Consider the following 27,791-nt stretch of genomic DNA (forward strand, 5'->3'; position numbering starts at 1 on the left):
ATGGATACATAGATTCAGAGTCCTGAAGAACTATGTTCAAGTCATTTAACCTCTTAGTACTTCAGAAAACTTTTATGTTTTAAGTTGTAGAAGACATCATTTCTACTGGTAGAGAGAGGTTTCTCTCTGGGAGTTCTTTATACCAATGAAATTACAAATGCATCCCCTAAAAAGTGCAAAATGAATTCTAATTCAACAAACATTTGTTTCAAAGAGAGTGATTGTGAGCCTAGGCTATTATTTCTTTGTTGTCCTTGATTTAGTAAATTTTATACAAATTACAAGAATGGTAAACCAAACCTAAAGTTAAGAGGGGCAAAAACATGAGTGGAATACCAGCCAAACATGGGTGATGTTCTGGATATAAAAGAACTCCAAACTTTCCAAACTCTCTTTATGAAGAAAGTCACATATTATTCCTAGACCCCCAAGATACAGAAAAGGCAGCAAATCATCTCTCCATCAATACAATTCCACATTAAACAACTAACTAGAATGTTTCCTTTCCTTTTTTTTTTTTTTTAAGAAGCAACAGATATTGCTTAATTAGATATTTAGTCTGTTCCATAATCTGGAGTAGCTAATTCATCCTAGAATTTGTAGCATTCTCTCTAATCTATATACTCAAATTATACCAGCAATACTGCACTGTTTAGAAACTTAACTACCACTTTTTAAAACTAGTTTTTATGGGTTATAGTCTCTTCTTGTATAAACCCTCTCCACTTGTAATATTTCCCTACTTGTAAAAACAAGTCCCAAGTTTAGGTACATCTTTAAAAACCCTTATGAACAGAAAGGCAAGAAAGGAAAGGGGGTTTATAATCTTGTCTACAGGTTAGCAAACTGATTCTATTTGAGACCATGGAATCATGGAAACAGACTGATAATGCAAAACTGAAGTCATGTAGAAAGGAGTTATTGTTCTCTAAGGTCCTTTTCCACCTCCAGGAACATAAAGCTGATACATATTTAACTCAAATGCCTACTTTTTGATACAGCAATCCATTCCCCACCCTTCTATGATACACTGATGATCTCCATCATTCTTAGCTCCTAAAGTTGCCTACCTTCTTAGGATTAATGTTAAATTCAAGGATATATAAAATAAAAAACTATTCACTCTATCTCCTTTATCTCCACAGAGAATCCTCTCCTTCCAACAGGCAGTGAGACAAAAGAAGAGAGTGGAGAGATATTGATTTCTATGCCAGAGAGAGAAGGCTTCAGTTAGACACAAGAAGAAGGGGGAAGAGGGGTGCAGAGAAGAAATATCAAGCCACTAACTTCATACTACGGAGCAGCAGCAACAAATCCAGCCTCACCTGGGCTTTAATCCCAGAGTCTCCACTGACAATGTACTTCTTCTTGCTGCCCAACATAGTGCTGTGCTACCACCTATAACCCTCTCACCACCTTTCCAGTCCAGGGACCCTGGTGTCCAGTCTTTTTATACCTTCCCCATCAGCAAACTTGGCAGCTCTGGTTCCAGCTGGTTTTTTTAGTGGGATTGTTGGTCTTTTCTGGTCTGTCTGCAGCAGCAGCAGCAACAATCACTCTGGCAGGAGAACCCCAATATTTAATGAGATTTCTGCTAGCTGATCACTAACCATTCCTAGCTCTTAGAGTAGTGGTGGTTATTTTGCTTTTTTTTCCTTCACCTAATTACAAAGATCTTCTGACCTCTAAACCTTAACAACATGGCCCAACTTGCAAGCACATAACAATAGCTTATTTATATAACCAGTGCACTTTTTGCTTGCTATAATTAACTTACTAATTAGGTTCCTTTTTAACTACCTCCTCCCTTTTCTCCCCCAATGTCAGATGATTTCAGTTAACCTGGCCTCATTAGAAAAAAATTAACTACCAAGCCACTTTAACAATGAAGAGATTTATTATATTACTAAGAAAAAGTTTTAAAATAATGCCAAGTAATTTGGAAGTCTCTGCCTAGCCTGCATTTCCTTCTGTCCTTAGTCAGGGCAGACTTGTACATCCAGGTTATTAAAGTGCTTCTTCAAGTCTGCTGCATCATAATTAAGCTATGTTATCTTTCCTTTTAAACTGAGACCACAGGAAAGCTTCCCTTCTTTGTTCAGGAAGCTTCACTTCTAATTTGGGTTATCCTGCTCTCATTTCCCACATTTCAAAATTTATTGTTTCTGGATGGAAAGTTGATGGCTCCCTTACCTCCCCAAAATTGTCAGAGGCCAAAAACCCTGCCAAATGACAAATAACGATGTTAATCAAACTACCAATACTGGTAGATGAAACCCTAATAAAATTATGTGATTAAATCTTGGGGTTCTGTCAGAGCAATTATTAGAAATACTTGGGGGGGGGGAGGTGAGGGAAGCAAAGGTAACACACACAACATCCCTACTCCCACCATAAAAAAAAAAAATCAGCTAGAACCAGATCTGAAGTCACTAAGATTGCTGGTGGGAAAGGAAAAAGATTAGAAAGGGACATGGTGAACATAGCGAAAATTAATCTTAGATTTGCAACATTAGAGAGGAGCAGCAATTTGACTAGAAATTTTTCCTAAAAGAAGCAAGTTCATTTAAACACAGCTAAGAGAGAGAATTTCTAAGTAAACTTAATTTTTGATTAGGTTTACAGGCAAATCAGCTTGGAAATAAACTGATTTCTTTGGATTTTTCTCAGGTTTGTGGCATAAATGACTATAATCAAGAAAGCTAGCCCAAGTTAACATGCACTAGGCTCCATTCTAATTTGTGGGCTTCTATATGTAGGACTATTTTTTTGATTGGTACCTAGGAATGGCACAAGAAACAGCTGATTTTTACCTACTGATTCTAGCTTGATGTTGGAGTAGTAATGTTGGAGAATATAGTTATGATTATGGCAACTGCTCATTTCTGGGATTTTAGAATCATATCAACAAATCAACATCTAATAAGGGCCTCCTCTGTGTCAGGCATTGCGCAAGGTGTTAAGAATACAAGTACAAAGAAAAGACAATCCCTGCTTTCAAGGGGTTTCCATTCTAATGTGAGATACAAGTACAAAGATAAACAGCATAAATATGTTAATAACTACATTAAATAAAATGTTAAATAAAAGATAGTTTGGGATAGAGGGTATGAATAGCCAAGAGAATCAGGAAAGCATGTACAGAAAATGGTGCTTAAATCCATCTTAAAAAAAGAGAGGAATTCTATATGAAATGGAGGTGAAGAGGGAATATTCCAGGCTTTGAGCCAAGAGATTGAGTGTGTGTGTGAGGAACTGAGAGAAAGCCACTTTAGCTGGATCATAGAGCACAGAAAGGAAAGAAATGTGTAATGAAGCTAGAAACTAGGATGTACAGAGCTTTAAAAGTTAAAGAGGAGTTTACATTTTATTCTAGAGACAACAGGTGGCCACTGGAATATCCTGAGGAGGGAAGGGACATGGTCAGATCTGTGCTTAAAGAAAATCTCTTAGAAAGCAACGTGTAAAATGAACTGGAATGGGGAGAGGCTAGGAGTTCAGTTAAGGTTTAACATTTAGGACAGGTGTAAAATGTACTGTCTTTTCAGTGTTAAATATGTAGTTGGGAAGTATTTTACATGATAACTAAAAATACAACAAAACATAGATAACATTACACTTTAAAATGAAGTCAATCATGGTCTGCAGGGATCTTTAGGCACAGGTTAGTGGTCCCTTATCTATTTGAGTTTGACATCACTGAGCTGGGTGAGGAAGGCCTGAACTAAGGTGTAGCTGTGCGAGTGCAGCAATAAAATAACTGATACAAGGACAAATAGAATGAAGAAACCAGGACAATGCCAACTTACACATGGGGGCAGGATGTGGTGCTGTTGACAGAAAAGTCTGAACGAGTGAAGGATTTTGAAAAGAAAGATAATGAATTTAGTTTTGAACATCATGAGTTTAAGATGTCCCCAGAACACACCATTTAAAATATCGAGTAACTACTATGTGGGCAAAGCAGTCTACGAGTCACCATAGATGGCACAAAAAAAACAATACAATAAGAAACTGGAGGGGGAAACTTTAGAAATCTTTATTTAAATAATATCAAAAGCAGAAGTCAGCTTCACCTTACACATTCCAGATCAATATTAGCAATACCACTGATGCTTACAAAATAATTTCCTTATTATAATACAAGGACAAAATGATGACAACAACTTCAAAGACAATAACTCAATGGGAAAAATAAATACAGGTGCTAAAGGGGTTGCCTCAATAATACTCCCACAACCAATCAGATTTATCAAATATTTTCCTTCAAGAAAGGCAAAAGGACTTTTCTTTTTATTTCAAATTATTTTTATACAAAACTAAAAATAAATTTCCTTGATTCATCATGGGGTTTTTTTTGCCTTTACTATTTCCTTTCAATCTAAAATGCTTCAACTCCATCTGCTATATTTTAGTTTAAGTCATTGAAAATATCCTGCTACTCAGTTTGAACTTTTTGATTGGAAAAACAGATGTAAAGAAGTTTTTGATGGAAAGAGGTTTTCACTCTCCAGTCACATTATGCTGAACAAGAAGGAGTGACATGGGGATTTCGGAAGATCAGCTTCTGTAGATATATTCAGATGCATACATATTTATGTAGACTTATGCTGATTATAACTTTTGCCATCTTTAAAACTTGCTTTTTACTCTTCTATTAAAGGTAGTATATGTTTCTAATAATGCAGCAGTATATTTGACCCTGAGACATAAAACATTTTTTCTAGGTTTTTCACTCTGATATTGATATTGAGTATCTTTATGTATACAAGTCTACCACACTAATAGATAATATAAAGAAATGCAATGCTTTCATAATGATACAAGAGATGATACAATAAACTATATGAATTGAGTGACACAATTATAAAATTTAAAAAGATTATAAAAGTCATGAGTTCAGAAGAGGTAAAAGTCATTGTAGATTTCAATGATCAAGAAAAGGTTTCAAAGAAGAGATCAAGCTTGAGTTGGACCCTGAAAAATGTTTGAAATATTGCCTTTCTTATCTAAGGAGATAACTGCAGAATTCTATGGTGGATAAATTGCTGGTATCAGTCAGGGAGACCTGGGTTCAAGCCCTGCCTCTGACAAATAACTGGCTAAGTCATTTATGTAACTTAATTCAGTGTTTCAGGTAGCTAAGAGAACCATTACCCTTGTCTTGGCAGAAGGAATTTTCTCGCCATGAATTCCCTATGCCAATGACATCATAGATCCAGACCCTCCTTCCCCATGTTCTCTCATCTATAAAAATCTGAAGATTCAAAAACCATTGATGATAATCACTAGAAAAATTCTGATACTGTTGGGAGTTAAAAGCCAAAGAGGAAAAAAATGAACCAAATACAAATTTTGATTAAATGAAATACTGAGATTTTTTGAATTTTCAGAAATATTGCAATTCTTTGTATAGTTTCTGGAGATATGAGTTGGACAAGCAAGGGAAATATATAATAAATACAAATTCCTTTTTAAAAATATTTAAGGGAAAATGGTTCTAAAACAGACAAATAGCAGTCCTCAAATGTCAATTTTTTTTCCTGTAATGGCAGTTGAACTAATTCCCTTGAAGTTAGGACATAGTAGATCCAAGTTTCTAGCAACCTAACTCTCTTGAAAACTTTCAGTTCTATTATACTACACTGCCTTTCCAAACTCACGTTATTCTGTGACTTAATCTTTCTTTTCTGTTTTTCAAATATTTACATGACTGTAAATACAGATAGCAGAGCACAAGGAACAAATGAGTGTCATGGTCTGCTTGAAGCCGGGCTTTTCCTAGCAGAATTTTTATCCCAGAACAGTAGCAATAAGACTTTCATTTGTTCCTAAAGAATAATTTCTTCTGATTGTAGTAAACAGGTAGAGTTTGGTAGCTGCATCTTATAACATAGAATCACTTGAACCAGCAGAACAAAATAACCAACCTAAAAAGTCTTTTCTACGTTTGTCTTATTTAATAAGACAAACGACTACTCTCTCGGTGGTTCTGTCTTATGTTTTTTGAGTCCTCTTCTTGCTCAACATACACAATATATCTCCTAATTGTGAGTGTTTTCAAGTAGATCTCAGACCCTATTATCTTCTCCCTCTATGTGCTTTCTTTTGGTAAATCTGTCAGTTCCCATGAATTTAATTGCTATCTCCCTATAGATAATTCATAGTGTAGTAGAAGTAGTAAAGCAGTTTTACAGGTACAAAGAAATTTTTCTGTAAGTGTAACAATAATACTAACATTGTTCTAGGATGTATAAAGTTGCGTTCTGCTTCTGATAATTGCTTAAAGATTTACTTGCTTCCAGTAGAAAATATCATTCAACTTTTCAATCAGATATTCTGCCTTCCCAATCTGCTACAAAGCTATTTATCTGCACAAACTTTTCACCTATGAATAGGTTTATTTCTATCCTAAGAGAAAAATGGAATCTCCAGTTAGCTCAAATTGTAGAGTGTCAACCAGTTTCCTATGGAAAAGTACCAGGCACTGATGAGAACAGGGGTGGGAGGAGGAAATATTTAAATGTAGAAACAAGAAAGATTGGTGCTGATCCCCCATGTGAATATGAGGAGGCATTTCACCTACTGAGAAGAACTAGGGCTTCTTTGGGGACTATAAACACATCAATGGAAATTCCTAATCTGATGTTCTCCAAGCTTTCACCAGTAGTACTTCCTAGAAAGGCCAAGAAAATCCCATGAGAATATATTAAGGTGTAGGGTCTCCACCAGAAGTTCTGAGTGACTGATGAAAAGTTAGTATAAGACCAGCGGGTCTGCCTGGCCAAACTGTGTGACTCAGCCTTCCTACAACTCCTCCTGGCCTACTTCTGAGCAAAAGAGACCGTGAGTATTGCTGCTGTTGTATATAGACTGAGTCCCTGTTTGCTAAGGGTACTTCTTTGCTTCTGTGTGTTCTAACCCGTAGCAAAATGGATGGGAGAGTTATGATGCTACTGGGAGCCTGTTAAAACTTTATTCCTCAAAGAAAGAACTTTCATAATTCCAAAATCTATGTTTCTATGTTCTAAGATGCAGCTTTCTATCCAAAGAGAAATAATTTCAGGATAAACTTTACCACACTAACATGTTATTTGGAACAAAGAACCAAATATGTCAGAACTTTCCCTTGTTCAAAATCCTACCCAATGTGGGAGCTCCCTGGGATGTCTACTTCTAGAAACTACTTTTAAGACTTTGCTACTTTAGTCTAGAAATACTTATGCAATACAATATCGATAGGCAGAGCATGGCATGATGGCTGATTTGGTGGAAAATAGTGGTAGTAGATCAAAGAACTTTAAGAATGGGTTGGTAGACCTGACTAAATCATAATTTAATATCCTATGTAGAACTCTTGATTAGTTGAGCCAGAGGCTAATCTCTAGTATATCAGTTAGCACAAAAAAAGTGCATAATAAAAGCTGAATCTGAAATCCCTTCCTCTTTACTATCTAATAACAAAGTTCAGAATGTAAAACTGAATTTTTCTGAAGGGATGACAATGGGGAGATGAAGAAGAGAATGCTGTGGGAAAAAAACTAAATTGAAGTAAACCTAAATATTACATATAATGGTATTTATGATAGCTGGAATTTATAGAGTACCTTACAATTTGCAAAATACTTTATGTCTTTTAACTCATTTGTTCCTTTCAACAATCCTGAAAGGTAGATGTTGTTATTAATGATAAGGAAACTAAGGCTGAGAGAAGTTGTATCACCTAGGATCACATAAATGTTTGAGAGAAGATTTGAACTCTCTTCTTTCTTATCATACTTATCATATCATATCAAACATTATCAACCAACAGGGAGAACTTTGAAGATCTGTAAAATTACTGACTCTGATGGTTAAAATTCATGCAAAGATATGAATTGGAGAAGAGTATTCCCCATTTTATGTCCAAAGTTTTATGAAAAAAAAATTAAGCTAAGAAAAAATTCCATATTATTATGAAGTTCTGCATGAAGTACATTTTTCTCCTTATTCTCTTTTTGAAATACCACTTTAGTTACATTTTTCTCTTTATTCTCTTTATGAAATACCACTTCAGTTATTTTGTTCTTTACTGCAGAGAGTTGGTTTTTCTAAATGTCCACAGCAGAAAATCCATAAGGCTTCACTAGAATGGCAACTAGCTATTATCTCAAAAACCTTCCTATTAAAAAAGTTCATGATAACTAATAAAAATATGACACTGAACTCCTTCCTAGAACCAGATTTTCTTTAGTGAAGGCAATGTAATTAGCTAAATCAGTGTACAGGTTTAAAACATTTCCTGAATCAAGATGAATTTTATTCTTTAATAAAGGACATTAAAAACATTTATTATGAAATAATGAATACAGTGAGTACTTTAAATGCCACTCAACTTCATGAAAGGCCAATAAACAATGGTCATAATAACTATTCCAAGATGTAGCTTCCTCATAGCAGAATTGGGAGACTAGTAAATGGGGTTAAAGTCCAGTAAGAACTTACATTTTTTAGTGAATGTTCTTACTGGGTGAGAAAGTAGGACCTTATTCCTAGAGCAATAATAGTTACTGGAAAACTTTTATTGATCCATTTTTGAAAACTGCTGATCTACAGTGAAATCTCTCCCAAAGGTCCCTTGAAAGACACCCAAAGGTTAATTCCTCAAAGTAGACTCTCCTAAAGAAGAGAGGGACTTCTTCTAGCTTTCAAGTTAGAAGATTGACACTAAAATCAACATTCCTAAATTAGTAGTTTAATTTTTACCTTAAAATATACTAACCTAAGCTCAAATTAAGAAGAAACAACTAAAATTTGAAACTTGTCCCCTCTTTCTTCTCTATGGCAATATGTTAATAAAAACTGAAGCTAATTACTGAGAATGGTTGGATGAATATATTGAAATGTTGGAAAGAGGCTCATTAAAGGAAAAGAAAAAGTGTGGGATATGTGTGTGTGTATGTGTGTGTGTGTGTGTGTGTGTGTGTGTGTGTGTGTGTGTGTGTGTATAAGAGGTTATTTACCTAAATACACTCTCCAGTGTTTAGATTTTAAAATCTAAGCATAATACAGTAAAAACAGTACATAATGAATATTTTTTCATTATATTGATAGCAAGCATTTTTGTTGGTAAAAAACATGATGGCTCAAAAAATTCTTGATTGGCTGACTAATGCTTTCACAATTTTTAAAACAAATGAATTATAAATCACATTCTATTTGATGGTTTTGTTTAACTATTTTCAAGAAATGCACTGTGTGAGGGGGTCACTTGGGTGTTTTGGAGCTGTCCAAACAAAATTGTATAAATATAAATTAATTAAATTTTAAAACAACAAAAAGAATATTAAAACCCATTTCTTCTACGTTCAGCAATACTAGCTTATGATTAATTTGTACATGTGAGTTAAACTCCTACTTCTTCAAAGGAAAGCACACTTATCCAATATGTTGTTAATTCCAGGTCCATTTCAGTGCCTAGGATACAAGTTGGCTTTGAGAAATAATTATTGTTAAGGATACAGAGAACAATGACCCATCGGTGAAAAATTATGAGTTTTTCTCTGCAGAAATGATTTTCAGAAACTTTAAAATTATTTTAGATACTTTATGGGGGAAGGGGAGTTTTGATTTTTCTCTCATTTGTTCCTTCTTTCACTCAGTAAGAATAAATTGAATCTCAGTCCTAGAATTGCAGTGCAGAGCAAGTAACAGAACTGTAACTCAAAAACAGCTACAGAAAAGCTCCTAACCCACCCCCCAAAACAATACAAACACCACCAGCTGATACAGACTTGTTGATATAATTCTTAAGGTTCTCCTTGGTTGGTAAAGAAGTTTAATTCAATACATAAGAAATAAACAGAACAATCAACGGACTCCATCTTAGGTTCCCTCAAACATTCCACATCCTGCTGGGGCTAAGTGATCATTTCCACCTGTCAAGAATAACGCCCCCATCTTTCTTTCAGAAGGAAAAGCAAAGCAGCCAAAAGACTCACCATCCAATCAGGCACAGCAAAAGCAGAAGTAGTGCCTGTATTACCGTTCCACTTCTCCATGCTGTAGGCTTGAGCAGCTAAATGGATCCTGATGAGGAATGGAAATAGGTCCTGGATATGCCAGGGATGGCTAGGGTAGGTGCTTAATCCCTGCCAAGAACTGCCAAACACCTTGTTATTCAAGAGGTTCAAAACAGCCCTTCTGACTGCACCCCTATCCTTCCCACAGAGGCTTCTAATGCAAACGAAGCTCCTTAGACAAGTAATACACAGGCTGCTCCAGTGACCAAAGGTTTCGGCTTTAGATTTAAATCCAGGGCCAGATGAAAGATTCCAAACCCAGAGACTGTTCTTGCCCCAAGGAGCTTGCCCAGTGCAACCCAAACACTCTGCCCCACCTCCCCCGGAGCTTACTTTCTGCCGCTGAACAATGCAAGTTGTCAGGCGCCTGCTCCCTTTTTCCCCTGGGTGTCACTTCTCCCCCCGCCCCTTGGGACACGTCACTGGGAGAGCTGATACCAAGATCAATAAGGATCAAGGTCAACAAGACACTCACTGCTCAAGAGCTGCTCAGCTGGCTGGTGTGGCAGAGGCAGCCTCCTGGAAAGGAGGAAGCGTGTTCCAGCTAACACCACAATCCAAAATGTCCTGCAGGAGGTAAGACTCACCTGCCCCCCACCCCCCAGGGCTGTGCCCCAGACTTGGGCATCTCTCAGATGAACTTTAGAGGGAAGGGAGCTAGAGATGGAGCCAGAGCCGCTTGGGTCAAACGCAGAAGGTAGCCGGCTTCAGAAAGGCTGGAGGGACTTTTAATCCCACACCTCCCCCTGCTGGCTCCTTTCTCTATGCACATGCAAGGGGCCGGCTCCTCGACCACAGAGAGTGCTCAAACTTGATGGAGGGTAATATAGGCAGCAGCACAGGTCTGTGGGGACTACTGACAGGCTTTCTCAAGTGATTGGGTTACTCAACACTGGTTTGTTTGGGGTTTGGGAGCAATGTTTCTAAGTTTCAGAGAGAAATAGCACTTCCAAATAGCAGGGCATATCCTATGATTTCCAGAGGCTCTATCTCCTCTCTACTAGTCATTTCCCTAACTCTCCAATACAAGTTTTCATTTGACATATATTTTAGGGAATTTAGTAGACACCTGGAGAAAAGTTCATATAATGCATTATATTCTCTATACAATATATACTAATGAGTAAGACATTTCCACTGCAGTTAAGAAAGCAAAAGAACTATGAGGTTCCGGTCTCCAACTCTTTGCATAGGCCCAGCTTGTTATCCCAGCTGTAATACTGAAGTATACACACTCTTCCCACCTGTGGAAATCCTTCAAAGCCCATCTGGAGGGTTTTTTTTAAATACCTGTGTAATTCTAATCTAATTCTTTACAATTTGTAATTCCTTTTCCCTGCCCCATATCACAATGCATGTTACTTCTACTTTTCTCACAGATTTCTGTATGTATTATTTGCTCCTAAACAAATTCAACATTTATTAAGTACCTATGTTCTTTACTTAGATCTGGGAAAATAAACTAAGGAAACTGTTTGGGGAGAGGTAGAAAGTTGATCCTTAAGCAGAGACTGGCTGAATTAAACAAAGTTCCTGAGACAGAGAGGACAGGATAAGACTGAGGAGGGTAAGAGGTTTGGTTATTAGTTATTAATATTATTACTGATCTGATTTTTCTTGTGCAGCATGACAAATATGGAAATATGTTTAGAAGAACTGCATATGTTTAATCTGTATTGGATTACTTGCTGTCTAGAGGAAGGGAGAAAAACATGGAACACAAGGTTTTGCAAGACAACCTTTAAAACTAGCTTTTTATTTTTCAAAATACATGCGAAGATATTATAAAATAATTTTTAGCTCTTTTAGAATTTGTAATAGAGAAGTATTGAATGACTTAGGAGTTAAGAGTCTTCTACAATATTATATAAACATCTTTAGGTGCCTTTAGAACTGGCCTTAATGTAGGAGCTCCAGCAACCCCTAACCATAGCAAGACATGCATGTACACATAGCAGGTATCTCATCAAATATTTGTTGAATGAATGAATTGATGATTCTTATCCTGCCCAAACTATCAAAGTTGCCAAATTTGTTCCTTAACATCTCTCCAATGAAATCTTGTCCTTTTCATTAACAGTATGATCACCCCAGTACAGGCTTGTTCCAATTACTGATTGTCTGTCTCAATTCTGAACTACAGGAAGTTAAAAAATTCATCTCTCTCCAAACATTTTTCCATAGGACTCATTCCCTCCCTCTGCATCCCCAATTGTTTCCATTAGTACTTTCATCTTGGTTTAAAAATAATTCTTATGGAAACTGATGACTATCAGTTGGAGAATGGCTGAAGAAGTTATGGTATATGAATGTTATGGAATATTATTGTTCTATAAGAAATGACCAACAGGATGATTTCAGAGAGGCCTGGAGAGACTTACAGGAACTGATCTTGAGTGAAGTGAGCAGAACCAGATCATTATACACAGCAACAGCAAGATTATAAGATGATCAATTCCCCACACTAAAATTACACAGAGAAAGTTAGCAAACTCTAAATACACAATTCTGATGAAGAAAACAAGACAGAAACCATGTACAGGCAGTGGAAACAAGTGCAGGTAAGAAAAGATGAATATGGAAGCGTAGTGCAATTTTGTAAGAATATTTCAGGAATGCCAAAAATCAGAATGAGATAATGAGTAAAGGGGGAGGAAAGGAGCAGCTTGATGGCACAGTGGATAAAAAGCCAGCCCTGGAGTCAGTAGGACCTGAATTCAAATTTAGACTCAGCCATTTAACTCCTAGTATGTGACCTTGGACAAATCACTTAACTGCAACTGCCTTGCAAAACAAACAAACAAACAAACAAACAAAAAACACCACAAGATAATAAGGAAAGTTGGGCACTTTTAAAAATGGGTTTTTGTTTTGTTTTCTTTTCTTTTCTTTTTTTTTTTTTTAGCAAAGGTAGAGAAAAGAAGTCAAGTGATTTAATTAGTATAAATTCATTCAACAAGCATTTATTTATTAATAAGTACCTACCCTGAGCAAAATACCATACTAAAATACCATGCAGTAATTACAAGAGCTATAGCAAAATAGTCCCTACTCTCAAAGAATTTAAATTTTATTGGTGAGATGCATAATTTACACAGAAAATAAGAGAAAAATAATTTGAGGAAAGAGAACACCAACAACTTTGAAGATTAGAAACGTCTTTCTAAGATCCACTAAAAAAATTACAGAGATGCATGACCTCAAAGAAGACCTGAAAAGGTATCCCTGTATTACTCATTTGCAGAAATGGTAGGTCCAAGGGTGTTGTACAATGTACATATCTTCATACTTTTTTTTATTTTCCCCCTTTCTTATTAAAATATTAATTTTTATATGGGACAATTCTTAGGATGGAGGAGAGAATATATGAAAAAATTCTGATGATGTAAAAAACAAAAGATAACAATGAAAAAAAAATAGGCTTTCTGTAAAAAGTAATACCTAAACTAGAGTCTTGAAGCTGGTCATAAGATGCAGAGGTAAGATAGAAATACAGTCCAAGGATGGAGACATACATATGAGAAGCCTTTGAAATTTGCTCTCCCATGATTTAGGCCAGTTCCAAAGATCTTGTGATAAAGAGAGCCATCTACATCCAGAGAGAGGACTGTGGGAACTGAGTGTGGATCATAACATAGCATTTTCACTTCTTTTGTTGTTGTTTGCTTGAATTTTATTTTCTTTCTCATTTTCCCCTTTCTGATCTGATTCTTCTTGTGCAGCAATATAATTGTATAAATATGTATGTCTACACTGAATTTATGAATTTTTTTTACCATGTTTAACATAGATTACTTGCCATCTAGGAGAGGGAAGGGGGAAACTGAACACAAAGTTTTGCAAGCAGTGGTGAAAAATTACCCTTGCATATGTTTTGAAAATAAAAAGCTTAAAAAAAAAAGAAATTTATTCTCCCCCAATTTAAGGTGCTTATCAGATTATTTTTGGTGTTCTTCATCTGTCACAAATTCTACGATGGAAAGAATTGAGTCTGGGAGAGAAGTTCTCTTCATTGCTTTTTTCAGCTTTTGAAAGATAAAATTATCATTAAGACTGGCCAAGAAACTATAAATTGTTCTGCTTTAGGTAGAGGTAAAGAAAACATAGACAAATATAAGTAGATAAGATGGCATAGTAGATGCTGTTCTACGAAGAATCAGGAAGACCTAAGTTCCCACTAGCTATATGATCCTGGAAAAATCACTTTATGTGTAGATAAAGCACTATATTAATTATATTATCATCACCATTATTATTATGACAAAATATCCAAACACTTTAAATTCCCTATCACTATTATACACTTATGCCTCTGTGTTAGATTTATGATCTGTTTCCTGAACTAATCAATTTCCTTTTTCAAGTCAAGTAGTTTGTAATACAGGTCAATGACAATATTGATTCCTTTGATTTCCACATAAATAATTACCATCATACTCTCATTCTACCCCCTTCTTAGATTTCCTCAAAAGAATATATTCTCTAGGACTAACAGGCAAGGGACCAACAGGATGGAAAACCACAAAATTTCCCCAATCTCCATTTTCTTTCCTTTCTCCTCAAGGAATTATATACCATATGTACAGTAATTACAGCAGAATCCATAGGACAAAAAATGAGAGAACTTCATATGGCAAAATTCTCATTAATTCCAAGAATGTAAATCTTTAAAGTCAAGAATGAAAATTATCGAAGTGGTTATTCTGCACCCTTCCTCCATCAACTTTAATATGCCCAACAAGGAATGACCTGTGGGTTTTTATCTAGAGGCCTATTTTGGGATCTACTATAGGCAATAAATAAAGAATGTGCCAGCAAATTACCACACTCCAGGGCTACCCTCCCCACATCCACAATAAGAGGAATAAATTTTGCTCAGCCCTGTGAGAAGGTGAAAGAATCCAGTCTTTGATACACAGCAGCCTCTCGGGTGTACACACAAGGCTTCTGGGACTATCTGGAACAGTTTCTCTATCCCCAACCTTGCAAAAAGCAGCAGATGCTGATATAACCCAGTAAGTTAAGGAAAAACAGGAGAAGAACTGGAATAGGGAATGCTACAGCTAACCAGAAGGAAGTGAGACTGAAACCCAGATGAGGCCAGTTCTGTTCTCCCATCTCTCACCATCTACTACTAAAAGCAGAGACCAAAGCTAATGAAAGCTAAATACCAGAGATAGGAGAAGACTAAGGCAACTTTGTAGTCCAGCCCAGGAGTATAAACATCATCAAGAAGTTATTAACAGAAGGAAAAAGACAGAAACATCAAAGATTTTAAGGAGAAGAAAACTCAATAAAACCCTAATGCAGAATGAAAGGCGCCAAATCATCAGAGAGGATCCTAAAATCTCATATGAGGCAACTGGTGGCACAGAGATGGAGTGCTACACCCAGAGTAGGAAAAACCTGGTTCAAATCCTGCCTCATACTTCTTAGCCATGTGATCCTGAACAAATCACTTAACTTCTGTTTGCCTCAGTTTCCTCAACTGTAAAACTGGGATAATAGCAGCACCTATCCCATAAAGGTTATGAAAATGAGATATTTGTAAAGCCATTTAGAATATTTCCTAGCACGTAACAAGCACAATAGAAATGAACAGCAAAAAGATGGTTACTAACACAGCCATTTGAGGTAGCTAAGTGATACAATAGCTAGCATGCCAAATCTGGAATACACTGGTTAGAGGGTATCACAAAAGATAAAATAAATGATTTCTATTTCATAAAATGAAAAAGCTTTTCAATAAACAAGATTAATACAAGTATAACATAAATCATACTTGTAATCAAACGGAAAAAAACTTTGTGTTAAATAGCTTCAACAAGGGTCTCCTGTCCTAGATATATAAACAAAAAAAATATACTAAACACCAAAAGCCTTGAGAAGTGGTCACAAAGATATAAGTAAATAATTTATAAAAGAACAACAGATTCTTAACAACCATATATATGAAGGAATGATCAAAAACACTAATAAGAGAAATGCAAATCAAAATAAATTCACACCAAATTGGCAACCATCTTAAAAGATGCTTTGTTTGCATCTGATGAAAAGTAAAGTCGGCAGAACTAAGAAATACACTAGAAACAAAATAAAACAAACTGCTAAGAAATGTTAATAACTAAGCTATACTTAGGGAAAATATTTGATGAGGTAAAGAAGCCAGATGTAATTTTTTAAAATCACCAGATCAACATTGACTCATATAAGCTCAGTTTGGTATGTTAGGTTAAGGTCACATTAAAATATATGATAAGCACTCTATTTTATAAAGTTTTTTTCCCTTCAAATTGATAATGCCCTGTATTGTTTTCTCGTTATTGTTCTTATACCCACACAAGTGCCTCCATCTGGAAGTCCTAGAGATATCTCAAATATAGCATGTCTAAAAGGGAATTAATTTTAAATTCCTTAAAGCAATCCTCCAAATTTCCTTCTACTGACAGCACCATCTATGCAGTCAATTGCATTTGCAAACTCATAATCATCTATGTTTTCCCTTCTCCTTCAATACTCTTAAGTCAGTTATCAATCCTACATACACACATCATCACTCATGTCTGTTCCTTTTTTTCTTGTTCGGGCATTTAAAAAGCCTATCATGAAGACTACTGAAATAGCCTCCTAACTGGTTTCACAGTTTCTAGATTCTTCTTTCCACTCCCCATTCCACAGAGTTACCAAATTGATATTCTTTAAACAGATATAATCATTTAAACTGTGCCTCCCAACCCCGCCCGAATAATACAATCTAATACTGAGCCAATTTTGCATTCCCAGTATAAATTCAATAAAGGTGTAATAATTTTTGGATGTATTTCTTAGTTTTTTCCCTCCAAAGCAACTGGGGTTAAGTGACTTGTCCAGGGTCACACAGCTAGGAAGTATTAAGTGTCTGAGGCCAGATTTGAACTCAGGTCCTCCCAACTTCAGGGCTAATGTTCTATCTACTGTGCCACCTAGCTGCCCCTATTTCTTAATTTTTTATTTAATATGTTTGCAAAGCTATTAGTCCTTTCAGTAAATTCTCCTTCCATCGCTCTTGTTTTGTCTCTACCTCATTTCAGTTTGTTTCCTCTAAAGAATCTGGTAGAATGTCTCTTTTGCTATTTCTAAAAGCAATTTCTATAGCACAAGGATTGTTAATTTTTAGTATTATATAGAATTCACTTGTAAATCTACCTAGACTTGATTATTCCCATCAGGAGTTAAATTTGGGCTCATTCATTTTTTCAGAGACCAAGTTACTTAAGTTATCACATTTATTTTGTTTAGATAGTTCATATTTTTATAGATACTCATTTTACTTGGGTTTTTTAGTTTTATTGCATAAAAGTCAATATAACAGTTTTAAATAATTGTCTATCGCCTCTTCACTTTTTAGGTCAGTCACCCTCTTTTATTTTAGATTTTGTTAATTTGTTTTTATTTTCTCTTTTGGATCAATCTAAATCAATTTTGTTTGTTAAGTTTTTAGATTTTTAAAATTCTGTTTAGATTGTCTTTGAATTTTGAAACTATTATTTACTTTGATATTATTTTATTAGTTTTCAAATTTAAAAAATTCTATGATGAATTTATTAGTTCTCTTTTGTTAATACAAGTATTCAAAGATAAATATTTTTCTCTAAGTGTTGCTTTAGACACATTTCATAAATATTGGAATTATTTCTCAGCACTACTCTCTTTAATTTTTTGCTGGTTTTACAATTTGATCTTCATTTGTAATATGGTATCTAATATTAAATTTACATTTTTTGTTCAGATCTCTTTTACTGACTATAACTTGTAGTGTGTTATGATGTGACTATTATTTAAGAGTTCTGCTTTTATTTATGAGTTTTGAGCACCGTAGAATGACCAAATTGCATGTCTCAGGAGACCTAAGAAATATGTGTGTGAATACAAATATAAGTAGGCATGTATATGTAGCTACATGTTTACATATGTATTGTCAATCCACAATTTTCTTCTTGTCTCTCTTCTTTTTTGGGGGGAAAGGGAGGAAATCAGGATTAAGTGACATGCCCCAGATCACTTAACTAATGTAAGTGTCTGAGGCCATATTTGAACTCAGATCCTCTGGAATCCAGGCCAATGTTCTATCCATTTCACCATCTAGCTGCCCCTTTATTTAAAAAAAAAAGAAAAGAAAAGAAAAGAAAAGAAAAGAAAAGAAAAGAAAAGAAAAGAAAAAGCCTGACATATACAGAATTTCACACCCATAACCCCACTTTCCCTCTTTGGTAAAGATACAAAGAGAGGTGTTTTCTAGTATCTTCTTTTTGAAGTCGAGCTTTGCATTACAATTTCACAGCATTTAGCTCCATTATTTTGTTGTAATTTCTACTTAGGTTGTCTATAGTCATTCTTTATTCCTGGTTCTGCTTGTCTTACTTTGTATTAGTTCACATCTTTATTTAGTAGATGGCTCAGTGGACAGCATGCTGAGCTTGGAGTCAAGAAGAGTTCAAATCCTACTTCAAATACTTTTGTGACTACAAAAACCACAACTTCTTTAAACCTCAGTTTCTTCATCTGTAAGATGAACTTTATAGTCTCTAAGGTAATTTATGCTTCTAAAATTATGATTTTTTTATCTTGCTGTGTGTATCTCAGTTTCAATCCATTCATTTATCACAATAGAACTATTTTATTTATTTAGTTTCCAACATTTTGTATGCTACAAAAAGTTCTATTATGAATATTTTGGCATAAATGGCACCTTTCTTTTTGTCAATGACTTTCTTGACATATATTCCTAGCAATGGAATCTCTGCCTCAAAGGGTATGATTTGAACAATCAAGTCACTATTTTTTCTAATTCCAAATTTTCAGCACCACTTGCTCAATTCACATCACCAACAAATGAATTAGGGTGCATGTCTTTTTATATCCCAGACAACACTATTTCCATTTTTTGTCATTCTTGCTAATTTGCTGAGTATGAAGTAAAATCATAGGGTTGTTTTGATATACATTTCTCTTATTATAGGCAATTTTGAACATTCTTTTATATGGTTGTTATTACTTTGCAATCCTTTTTTGAGAACCATTTATTCATATCCTTTGACCACTTTTCTATTAGAGAGTAATTTCTATCTTATATATATGCTATTAGATAACTGACATCAGACTCTTGAGATATTTGATACAAAAATTTCCCTCAAAGTCAACCCTTTATTTATAAACAAAAGATTTTATTTTAGCCCTTGGCTTTGGATTGGTATGCATCTTAATGTTTTAGAAAAACCATTATTTCAAAGAATGGGCATGAGACTTCTGTGCCATAGGACTACATTACTAAACCACACCAAACTTGTGGGGAGTAAACTGAACTCATAGATTCAAGAATATACTTTACATCATATGCCAGAAAGAAAGGGAAATGTAACTAACCTCATAAACAAAGACAAAGACATTGAAATTATAGCTAAAATTCAAAAAGTTAGGGTTGATTTATTGAAAATGAATGCTTTAAGGAAAATTGTAATTAGTTTAGAAGGCCTTGTCCAACGAACTAATTTTTCTCTGAAAATTTATAAGAGGCTGATAAGATCTCAGATGGCTGATAGAATTATCTATTATCTGGTTTGGTTTAGTTTTTTATTTCTTAAAGGAAATGAAGTGATATCTATTCCACTTTCCAAATCTAAAAGGATTCAAGAAGCAGGCTGTTATAGGCCAGAATTTGAAACAAGGTGCTAAGTCACTGGAATTGATAGAAACAATAGTTATCTAATTTAGCATGGTGCTTAACAGTCCTCTAGTTCAATACATGTTACTATAGTTCCACAAGATTCACATCTATGATGACAGAGGATATAAGCTCTGGCAAACTCAGCCAGAAGGAGAACTAGGGAAGACCAGAGAAATGGTGGCAGGCTTGTCCTCTTTCACTTCTCCACTGAAACCAAGATCCAGAAGGCCTCCAGAAAAACTAGCTGAGCCCCAAGTGAAGGAGACAAGACTTGGAAAGAGACAATAAAGGATTTGGACTTTAACCCCTGGATGTACTCATGTGGTGATTACGGAACTGAAACTAAGGCTGCCTCCAGAGACCCCAAGAAAACTCCAACAGAGAATATTACATTTTAAAGAGAATATTACCAGCAGGCTATTACTTTGTAAGCATAAAGAAAATATTAAGTTATTTATTAACACCTAACAATAATCTATCTGAAAAAAATTGTATCAAACCATTTCCTTCTTTAAGTAAATTATCGGCCTTGGAGCAAAGCAGATTTTACAGCTTCTAATAAAGCTGTTGGTATTAAATTAATGTGTAATTTGATAAAATTTCAAATTCTATCAGATACTATTTTTGGTTTTATGCCAGTATGGGAAAAAATAAAAAGTACTAATGCAAAACATCCTGTTCTAAGGCTGAAATGAACAGTTTTGCAATTGGCTTTTTAATATTAACAATTGCCAGTACTTTTTAGGACAGGATTACAATCCAAATGTTAAAACAAAATGGTGGACCAATACAAATGAAATTCAGTTGTTCTTTCTATAATGAGACATCTTAGCTGAGTGATCCTTATTTTACTAAACAAGTAGCAATCTCAAGTTTCCTTATCTGTAAAAAGGGCATAAATAAGATCTACCTTACAGCATGTTATAAGGATTAAATATGTTCATATATTTTTTCAGTTCTATACAACTGTGCAAGTAATTTAACTTCTCAGAATTAGTTTCCTTATCTATAAAACAGGAGTAACAAAACTGCAAAACTTTCCTCAAAAGGAAATGAACTATAAGTTATTATTAATATTATCACACCTCTTTGTGCCTTTTACAGTATCTAGCAGTGTTTTGCACATTTGCATCATATATCGATGCATCAAAATGCAAGGTTGCAAAAATGTTTAAACATGTCCTGGAACACTTAATAAGAATTAGAATAAATGTTTCCATTTTTTACATTTTAGAATGATGAATCAGGCAAATTCACACAACCCCCCCAATGAATATACAATTATTTATATCACTTCAAATTCTATTCCAATAATTATTAATGTACATAAATCTAACTATATACTTTCAATTATGAAGATATGAGCAAAGTTATTCTAGTAAGGAAGAAAAAGAATAGTTGCTTAAAAAGACTGAAAAGGATGCAAAAGCTTAGAACACAGAAACAAAAATTAGTTTATCATAATTGATATAAAACAGTCCTAATGAAAATTGTCAAGAATCATAACACCAGGGCACCACATACTTTTAAGTTTAATCAGCATCGCCAACATTTTGTTCATCACTATTTTGAGTCTAGACAACCAACAAAACAATAAATCAAGATCTGATTTATAAAGTTTGCTAATTTTTGCAATCAGTAAGTAGATATGAGCTAACTCCAGCACACCCCTACATAAAACCAGAATATAGTAATGGAAGTTTGAAATGGACAGGAATACCTGCATACATACATGTGTGAGTGCATGCGCATGCGCACACGCACACACACACACACACACACACACACACACACACACTCTGTTGGAACAAACAGAAAGATCAAAGGAATAAATCCACTGATCTCCAAAATGGATAAGATAGACAATGAAAAGAAGCCTCTTCCATCAATCCATTGAATGAGATTCCATTCAATTCAATTTCTTCTAAGGAGAAATCTTTGCACTAGTAAGGGTAGAAGAGAAAAATTAAAAGGGAGTAGAAATCAGTTTGTTTTGATAAGAGATGTTCAAGTCTCCAAGCAATTGTTTCAGTCTTCCAAGCCTTTCCCCAAAAATGTTCGCTCTCTGAGTTTCTAGGGGTTTTGGCCGTTTTTTGGGGGGACATTACAAAAAGTTATTATAAATATGTTCATATTCCTTTCATATGTTCATGTCCTTTTTCTTTTTTCTTTGACCTCTTTGAGATATATATAGGCCTAGCAATAGTTTATCACTGAATCTAAAAGTATGCAATTTAGTTGACTTTTTGTCATAGATTCAAATTATTTTCCAAGGTGGCTAGACTAATTCACAGCTCCATCAACAGTGTGTTTATACCTATATTTTCTTGAAATTTGTCCAACTATCATTTCTTATAATCTTTACTTATTCAGGTATTCCATGAAAGCTTATGTCACTTTAATTTATATTCTTCTAGTTACTAAGGATATGTATCATTTTTCATGTATTGATAGCTCATCTCCATGCTTAGAATGATCTCTTTCTTCCTATCTGGCTCATAGAATCTCTACTATCTTTTAAGACTCACCTTAAATGCCTTCTTTTATAGAGGCCTCTTCTCACTACAATAATCCTCAGCTGATCTGCTCTCACCTACAAAAATTATTTTGTTCTATCTATTTTATAACTATTTGTAAAACATATGTACAAAATGTCATACTTTACAGCTCCTTGACTGTAACTTTTCTGCACAATATCTTGTACCTAATAGGGTACAATTACAATTAATAAATGCTTGCTGACTGAAGTGATACCTGTGATGAGCTTTAAAGGGAGTCTAGGATTCTAAAAGGCAGATGTGAATTGAGAGAACAAGCCAGCAAAGGTAGTGAGTGTACAACTAAACAGGGGGTTTTAAGAGCCCATAACTAGGTTAGATTTGCTAACAGAAACATAACAATGAGCCACAGGATTTTAAACAAGAAAATAAATAATAAGTCTGAAAAATGAAGTGAGCAAAATATGATTTAAAGCAGATTTTTGCTATTGTACACAGATCATTCTGGAGAAGGAAATGACTAGAGGAAGAATTTAAAATAAAGCAATCTTGTTGAATGAATGAAGACTGACTACATGGTAGATTTGAGATGGTTAAAGTGGGGATCAGGGTTCTGACTGCAGAAATTAAGAAGGGAAAGAAATAAATGGGAATGTTAGCATCAGTCCAGACATGTAAAATAACAGAGAGCAATGTGCTTCAACAAGTATATAAGTATTCATTCAATCACATTCGGTGCAGTTTTCTTGAACAGGATTTATCTTGACTATTTTTATTATTAATAATTATTATGATTTGCATCTTTCTTCCAAGGGACTCTGCTGTCATGTAAAGTAAATAAGAGATTTTCTTATTTCTTATTTCTCAGAAAACAAATTACTTTAAAGCATCATCAAGGAAATCAAGAGAAGAGTTAGGCCTAGAACGTGGGTTTCTCCACAGTCCATTCTATAGCTTTAATAAGATTTCTAATAACAAGCAATAGTTATCACAATAATTGCTTGTTTTAAAAGGATTTAAAAACTAGGAAAAAATCTTTGCATCAAGTTTTTCTGATAGTTATCATTTCTAAGATATATAAAAAACAGATTCATATTTGTGAAAACAAGAGCCATTTTCCAATTGATAAATGGTCAAAGGATATTAATAATCAGTTTCCAGAGAAAGAAATCAGTCATAAAAAAATCAAGTCATAAGAAAAAATGCTTTAAATCACTAATAATTAAATAAATTCTATTAAAATAAATCTGAGGTCCAAGCTCATACCCATTTGGATGGCAAAGTTGATTGAAAAAGGTAAATGACAAATGCCAAAGGAGCCATAGGAAAACAGGCACAGTGCATTATAGATGTTAACTGTGAACTGGTCTAGTCCTTCTGGAAATCAATTTGGAACTATGCCTTAAAAACTATTAAACTGTATATAAGCCCTTTGACTCAATACTACTACTAAGTTTATTCTCCAAAGAGATCAAAGGAAAAGAAGAACTATATGTTCAAAAATATATATAACAAAAAAAGAGAAATAAATATATATATATAAACAGATTTTTTTGTGGTGGCAAAAAACTGGAAACTCAGGGGGTATCCATCAATTGGGGAATGGCTGAACAAGTTACAGTATATGAATGTGATGGAGAACTATTGAGCTGAATAGTTGACGAAGGGGATAGTTTCAAAAAAAAAAAAACTTGGGAAGACATATAAATTAATAAAAAATGAAATGAGCAGAATCAGAACAACTTATAACAAAATATAGCAAAAGACAAAACAATTCTGGAAGACATAGTAATTGATCAACACAACTACTCATGATTTCATAGGACTCATAATGAAACATGCTACCTACCTCCAGATAAAGGTGATAAACTTAAAGTATGGACTGAGGGCTATTTTTCTTTCTCACATGACTAATTCAAGAATTGATTTTCCTTGATATGTTTATGATGAGTTTTATTTTTCTTGCTTATTCATTATAGGGAGAGGGTGGGAGAGAAAAGGAGAAAATTCCAAGCTTAAAATAAAATAAAATTGTATTTTTTTAAATGGCTCTAAGTAGACTTTTCCTTAATGTTATTACTCCATGTAATCATTCTTTGGCAGTTAATAATTTACAGGAAGTTGTGCTAATGAATGACTTAATGCCTATAACGTGCTTTAAAAAGTATGGAGAAGAAGTTTGTTCAAAATGTTAGTTGTATTCATTTGCTCTTAATGTTTCCAGGACACATTTGCTTTGACAATGCTTCCCCTACCAAAGTTTCTTGCCATTATTATTACTGCAAATATTGCCTATAAAATTCCACAACTCAGGCTTCAGAGTACCCTCCTCTCCTAGGTAAAAGTGTAAAGGTGATAAAGTGAAATTCTTTACTAGCTATGTCAGTGATGTGGGAGGTCGAATAGAGCTGAGCTCATTTTCCTGAAGCAATGTTGACAGTGAAGTATTAACAGGAGTCGAGACTTGCTTCCAAGAGACAAGTCTTTTTAATACCACCCACAGAGAAAACAGAAGGAGCTGTCTTCAAACTTTTTCTAATTCCAACTATATTCTTCACTACAAGATGTCAATCACACTTGGTTTTCCCTGACTAAATATCTAGCCAATAATTTAAAGAAAACAATTTAGAACAAAAACAGGTAGATTCAAAAAAGAATGTATTTGTTAATGAATTATAAAATAGATAACCATAAGCAACACTTGAAGAGTTCACAATTGGCAAGAAATTATATAGGTTTTAATTTCATCAACTGTTTAAAAACATAAGGGACAGCTAGATGGTACAGTGGATAGGGCACTGGCCTTCCAGTCAAGAGGACCTGAATTCAAATCCAGCCTCAGACACTTACTGTGTAACCTGAGCAAGTCACTTAATCCCAACTACCTCCTCCCCGCAAAGAACATTTAAAAGGTTCCCAGGGTCAAAGAACATACCGACTATTCACCTCTACAATGACATTTTAATGTGAGCCATTCTGGACGTTTCCAAGAGGGAAAAACCAACAAACAAAAAACCTCTGAAGCAAACAGAATGTTCTTAGAGTTAGATGGAAGGAGCAACTTCAGAAGTCAAATGAAAAGAACAGAATAGACACTAGATGGGGCTATGGTTCCACCAAAAGAATCTGGAAACGAAATTCTAGGTTAATCTGTAATGAGATGGGGATGGAGATGAGTTTAGAGGAGGCAGGAATCCACAGTATTTTCTGTGTGGAAAACAATCTTCAGATTGTGTCAAGGTCAATGACAACTAATGCCTTGGGAGTAAACTAGTGAGAAGCCAGTTCTAGTATACTAAACTATTAGTTATTCCTTTTGAAATGCGTTAAAAAAGCTCTTTTCACATCACTGTCACTTTACGAGGATTCATTGCCCTTTAGGAACCCATGCCTCATGAGTTTCCAAGAGGATTGTACCTAGTAACAAACAAATATAAAACAAACTTTACTGATCATGTTGAAAATGTATACCCTATTCTGCAACTATAGTCCATCATCTCTTTGCGAAAGGCATGCTTGTCTGAAACTGTCTTTAGTCATATGTGATCACTTTATCAGAGTTTTGAAATCTTTCAGTATTGTTTTCTCTTACATTATCATGGTTACTATGCAAATATTCCCCTGGTCCTGCTTCCTTGACTCAGAATCAATTCATATAAATCTCCAAGTCTCTATGAATTACACATTTGTCATTTCTTACAGCATAACAATATTCTATACCACAATTTTTCAATCACCCCCTAATTAATATCCATATTCTTTAACATTAAAAATGCTATAGGGGCTGCTAGATGGCACAGTGAATAGAGCACTGGCCCTGGAGTCAGGAGGACTTAGGTCCAAATTTGGCCTCAAACACCTGACATTTACTAGTTGTGTGACCTTAGGAAAGTGTTAACCCAAATAGCCCAGCCAAAAACAAACAAACAAATGTTTAGAAACCCACTAATAGTTATAAGAAATGATGAAACATATAACATCAGGGAATGCTAGAAAGATCTTTGTGAACAAAGTAAGCAGAACTAGGAAAACAACCACATGTGAAGATATGCAAAACACTTTCATAAAAGTCAAGTTGTGAAAGAAAACATTGATCCCCTATCCTAATTAAAATAAAATTCCCAAGAAAAATTAAGTTAAAAAGAAGGAGAAAGAGAATGCTTTAATCTATATTCAGACACAATCAGTTCTTTCTTTAGGTATGGATAGGATTTTTCACAAGTCCTTCAGAGTAGTGGATAATTATACTGAGAACTGCAAAATTATTTACAGCTGGTCATTCCAGAACTTTACTATTACCTTGTATACAGTACAATTTACTTTGCTTGAGTTCACGAAGGACTTTCCATGGAGGGTTTTTTTTTTTGTTTGTTTGTTTTCTGAGAGCACCTTGCTCATCATTTCCTATAGAATAATAAAATTCCATCACAAACATATACCATGGTTTATTGCACCATTTCCCAATTGATTTCAATTTCCATTTTTTTTTGTTCCAAGAAAAGAGCTGCTATGAATATTTTTTGTACATATAGGTCGTTTCCCTTTCTCCCCCAACCTATCTCTTTTGGTATTCATATCTAGTAGTGATGTTGTTAGGTCAAAGGATATTCATGAATTTATAGCCCTTTGGGCACAGATCATGTCTTTTCATCATTTATCAATTGGGGCATGGCTCTTTATTTTTTATAAATTTGACTCAGTTACCTCTATATTTGAAAAACAAGGCCTCATCAGAAAAAGTTGCTTCAAAATTTTTTTTACAATTACTATTGCTAATTGCATATTGCACCCCCTCTCCCATTCCTCCATTTATTCTTTCTCTTCTTTCATCCTGTCCCTCCTCAAAAGGGTTTTGGTACTGACCACTCCCTCCTCCAATATGACCTCTCTTCTATTACCCTCCCCTCCTTCCCATATCTCATTCCCCCCTATTTTCCTGCAGGGTAAGATAGATTTCTATACTAGTACTGAGTATATGTCATTTTTATTTTGAGCCAATTCTGACGAGAGTAAGGTTCATTCACTCCCTGTTTCCTCCCCCTCTTTCCCTCCACTGTAAAAAAGCTTTTTCTTGCCTCTTTTTTAATGACAAGTAATTTGCACAATTCCACTTCTTTGTCCCTTTCCCTTTCTTCCAATACATTCCTCTGTTACTTCTTAATTTCATCATTTAAAAAATATTATCCCTTCATATTTAATTCACATCTGTGCCCTCTATCTATATATACTCTTTATAATTGCCATAATAATGAGAGAGTTCTAATGAGTTACAAGCATCATCCTCCGTATAGGAATGTAAACAGAAAAAGCATTAAGTCCCTTATGATATCACACTCCTAATTATCTTTTCCAGTGTCCTGTATTTGAAAATCAAATTTTCTATTCAGCTCTGGGCTTTTCATCACAAATGCTTGAAAATCCTCTATTTCACCTTTTCCCCTGAAGAATTATACTCAATTTTGCTGGGCAGGTAATTCTTGGTTGCAATCTTAGCTCCACTGCTCTCCAGAATATCATATTCTAAGCCTT

General features: G+C 34.7%; 1 protein-coding gene across 5 annotated transcripts in view; it reads right to left on the reverse strand.

Annotated features, from left to right (window-relative positions):
* AHCYL2 (adenosylhomocysteinase like 2) overlaps window positions 1–27,791 on the reverse strand; it is a 140,469-nt gene that overhangs the window by 36,667 nt on the left and 76,011 nt on the right. The window contains exon 1 of one of the 5 annotated variants that reach the window (XM_051962969.1): window positions 9,981–10,055. The exons of the other annotated variants lie outside the window; for them this stretch is intronic. Within the exon in view, the coding sequence (XP_051818929.1) occupies window positions 9,981–10,040 (60 nt within the window). The 5' untranslated portion in view covers window positions 10,041–10,055. Of the gene's footprint in view, window positions 1–9,980; window positions 10,056–27,791 lie in introns of those variants that run through there. 5 annotated transcript variants of the gene reach the window in all.

This window comes from Antechinus flavipes, chromosome 5, assembly GCF_016432865.1.
Source record: "Antechinus flavipes isolate AdamAnt ecotype Samford, QLD, Australia chromosome 5, AdamAnt_v2, whole genome shotgun sequence".
Classification (NCBI taxonomy): domain Eukaryota; kingdom Metazoa; phylum Chordata; class Mammalia; order Dasyuromorphia; family Dasyuridae; genus Antechinus; species Antechinus flavipes.